At 41.0% G+C, this 3,227-nt stretch overlaps 1 protein-coding gene across 1 annotated transcript; it reads right to left on the reverse strand.

Annotated features, from left to right (window-relative positions):
• Window positions 1–1,242: 1,242 nt before the first annotated feature.
• On the reverse strand, window positions 1,243–2,514 carry si:dkey-228b2.6 (uncharacterized protein LOC563918 homolog). The gene is made up of 3 exons (XM_063011144.1): window positions 2,459–2,514; window positions 2,207–2,378; window positions 1,243–1,560 (listed from the first exon to the last, which is right to left on the reverse strand). Exons 1-3 carry the CDS (start codon window positions 2,512–2,514, stop codon window positions 1,243–1,245), a joined length of 546 nt encoding a protein of 181 aa, XP_062867214.1.
• Window positions 2,515–3,227: the final 713 nt, after the last annotated feature.

A 3,227-nucleotide genomic window follows, 5' to 3' on the forward strand; every position in this document is an offset into this window, starting at 1 on the left:
GTGGAGCTGATAACATGGACAGTGGTTTTAATGTTATGGCTGATCGGTGTATATATGGATATATACATGTAATCATAATTCATCACACAGGATTAGTTTGTATTTTATGCACATTTTAATATTCAGGCTTATTTAAGCAATAGAAGACGAGAGGGAGTGTGTTATCGCGAATAACACGGCTGTGATTTGGTCGCAGGCACGAACCGAAGGTGAGTTATTCACGATAACACACGACCTCGAGTGTTCTACTGCTTTTATACAACAGTTTTTACAAAATAAAGAAAGAAAATAAATCAAAGAAGCCCTGAATTTCATGTTAAATATGCTTTAATATTGACAATACCTTCCGCCAAAAAGTAGTTCCACAATGAATATAAAGTTTAACACTACAAAGCAAACATCCCAAGTTGCAAAAACTCATTTCAGGGAGGTAAGAACAAGAAGAAGAAGAGGGCGAGAACCTCCGAAGAGAAAAAAAGAAATAAAAAAACCTCTCGCACACACCAAAGGCTATGGATGAAAACAGAACTACTAGGAGCTGCTAACTGGCTTAACTAACTGTTCGCGTTACAAACACATTAATGTTCCCTAAATAGTGCACTAGATTGTGTATCAGATCATGGATATATGTTCCCTACATAGTGCACTAGACAGTGAATTAGACAAGTGATTTATGTTCCCTACACAGAGCGCTAGATTGTGTATCAGATAACGGATTTAAAACGCGACCGGGAAAAAAAGGCTGTGTCGCCTGCGTGCGCGTTTGTGTGCATGAAGCTCGTCGTTACTGGCAACGCGTCAGCGGAGTAATACCATTGTGGTGTGAAAAGACCGTGTTGTTATCACCAATATCAGCACGTTTAGAACGCTTCTCAACCAATCAGATTGTAAGGTCGGAACTACCTGTTGTATAAATTGCTATATTTTATACATTTCTATACTTCTATTGTGTACATTACATTTTCTTTAGTACTGATGTGACCAGGCAGTTATAAAAAGCATGTTTCTTATATCAGGGTTATTAACCGTCACCCAGGAAACACAAACGATGCCTCAAAATAAAACACTAAACGAAATTTACTATGAAAACTGTCGCAATCTGGTCCCACTGTGGTTTAAAAGATGTAACATAAAGCCTCCACAAGGGGGCGCTCGTGTCCATGTTCATTTAGTGTCTGTTAAAATCTGTCTATTTTATTACTATTATTTTTCTCTGAGACCCCCGGGTGGGTTTGAGAGGTTTCAGACGTGCTCAGTAGGGGTGTGTGCAGATATTTTGGGTGTAGATGATGTCCTCATGCTCAGGACCTTGGCTGCAGATTGCAGGACCATCACCTTCCTCCTCAGCTTCACCACTTGGCGGGACTGGTCGCTCAGCTCTATCTGGTACTTCTTCACCTGGAGCTGGAGCGTGAGGAGCTTTAACCTGTAGGACTTTTCCATTACTGCGATACGTTTTTCACAGTCACATGGAGGTCCGGTGCTGGTCGAGGGTGGAGCTGATGTTTCCTTCTTACTGTTTAGATGTTCTGGTTCTTCTACAACATCTGCTTCTTTTACCTGGTGAAGAAACACCAGAACACAAGAAATGTGAGTCATCGAACGTTTCTACATCAAGAACCTTCATCCTTTTAAAAAACTCAGGTCACAAAGCACATGGAACAGTGGTCACTTTGCCAAAGGAGGGAAAAAAAACCACCATAAACTGCCACAATGTGCTAAGAAGAAGCCAAGAAGTAACTTGGAAAAACACTCTATGGACAAGTATTGGGACGCCCCTTCTATTTTTTTAATTCATGTGTGCCAGCCACAACAGGTATAATACAGCAATGCTATAAAGGAATTACATGCCCCTGACTTTACAGCAACAGTTTGGGGAAGGCCCTTTCCTGTTCCGGCATGAGCGAGCTCTATAATGACATGAAGAAAAGCTTCCTGTACAGATCTTTTGACCTCAGCGCCACTCAACAGCTCTGGGATGAACCGGAACCTCAACTGATCAATCAGCACGCAGCCAAACAAATACAAATGCTGTCATTTTTTGACTAAAAAGAGCACAAATTCCCACACACAGACACACAAAGTCTTGTGAGAAGCTTCTCAGAAAAGATCACACACAGGACGAAATGGGACGTCCGACAAGCTCATGGTCTGGCGTCCGAATATTTTTGCCTCCAGAGTGTACATGATAAAGCATTAAACCCACCGGTGAGTTGAAGACGGTGGGAATGGCGTCCGGCTGTAACAGTCCTGAAGGATGGAAGCACTCCGGGGTGAAATGTTCCGAGCACAGAGCCGACGTCTCTGACGGCGTCCATCCCTCATATCTCCCCATGCTGAAGATCCACTGATCACGCTGCTCCTCCACCTGAGGGAACCTGCAACATCCATCCTAACATCTACCTGATCTCCAACACCACAGAATCAGCTCAGATAAGGGTGCAGGGTTCGGACTTACCTGTGGAACGTGACGTCATCACTCCGTGTGTTCCTGCAGGCCGCGCACGTGCTCATGCTGAGGGATCTTCTACACACCTGAATGATGAGATGTTCAGCCACGCCGCTGTTATATAGGCCAGGTCACAAAGCTCCAGACTGGTGCTTCTCAACGTGATAATGGTCAGGGTGGGAGTGGGGGGGGGCTGGTTTAATGGCCCATTTACACTAATGGCTGAGCAAGCTGTTCAATCACCCCCCACCCACCCAGACCCTGATCATCCAGAGACACACAGAGACATCAAACACTGTTCCTGTATTTTAACACAAAGAAGAAACATTTTTACTGATTAAAGAAATTAAATAATAATTTATCATTAATAATACTCTTGAATATTTCTCGTTTATCTTTATATATATATAATTCTCAATAATTTCTCTCAGGATAAATAAAGTATCTATCTAATAATACCTTTTAATATTCCTCTTGTATCTTTAATAATTATCTTTCTAACATTTTTTAATATTTAATAAAACTCTTGTATCCTTTATAATGTTATTTTATCTTTAATAATTATCTTGTGTATTTATAAAACTCTAATTCATTTCCTTTATATCACTGATTTGTTACACATGTTGGAATGAATTGTACTGGCTGGAACACATGAATTCAGACATTTAAAGGGGCGTCCCAATACTTTTGGTCATGTAGCGTATTTTGCTGTAGAATATTGAAATTATTTATCTGATGATGTTAGAAAATAAAAGTTTATGTTCTCGTACTGAATAAT

Source organism: Trichomycterus rosablanca, chromosome 16, assembly GCF_030014385.1.
Source record: "Trichomycterus rosablanca isolate fTriRos1 chromosome 16, fTriRos1.hap1, whole genome shotgun sequence".
Classification (NCBI taxonomy): domain Eukaryota; kingdom Metazoa; phylum Chordata; class Actinopteri; order Siluriformes; family Trichomycteridae; genus Trichomycterus; species Trichomycterus rosablanca.

Excerpts from the sequence above, each read along its gene's own strand:
- si:dkey-228b2.6 (XM_063011144.1), bottom strand. The coding sequence starts at position 2,514 with ATGAGCACGTGCGCGGCCTGCAGGAACACACGGAGTGATGACGTCACG. Across the intron at positions 2,379-2,458 it reads GATGACGTCACGTTCCACAG|GTTCCCTCAGGTGGAGGAGC; the intron begins GTAAGTCCGAAC and ends TGGATGTTGCAG. Across the intron at positions 1,561-2,206 it reads CCACCGTCTTCAACTCACCG|GTAAAAGAAGCAGATGTTGT; the intron begins GTGGGTTTAATG and ends TTTCTTCACCAG.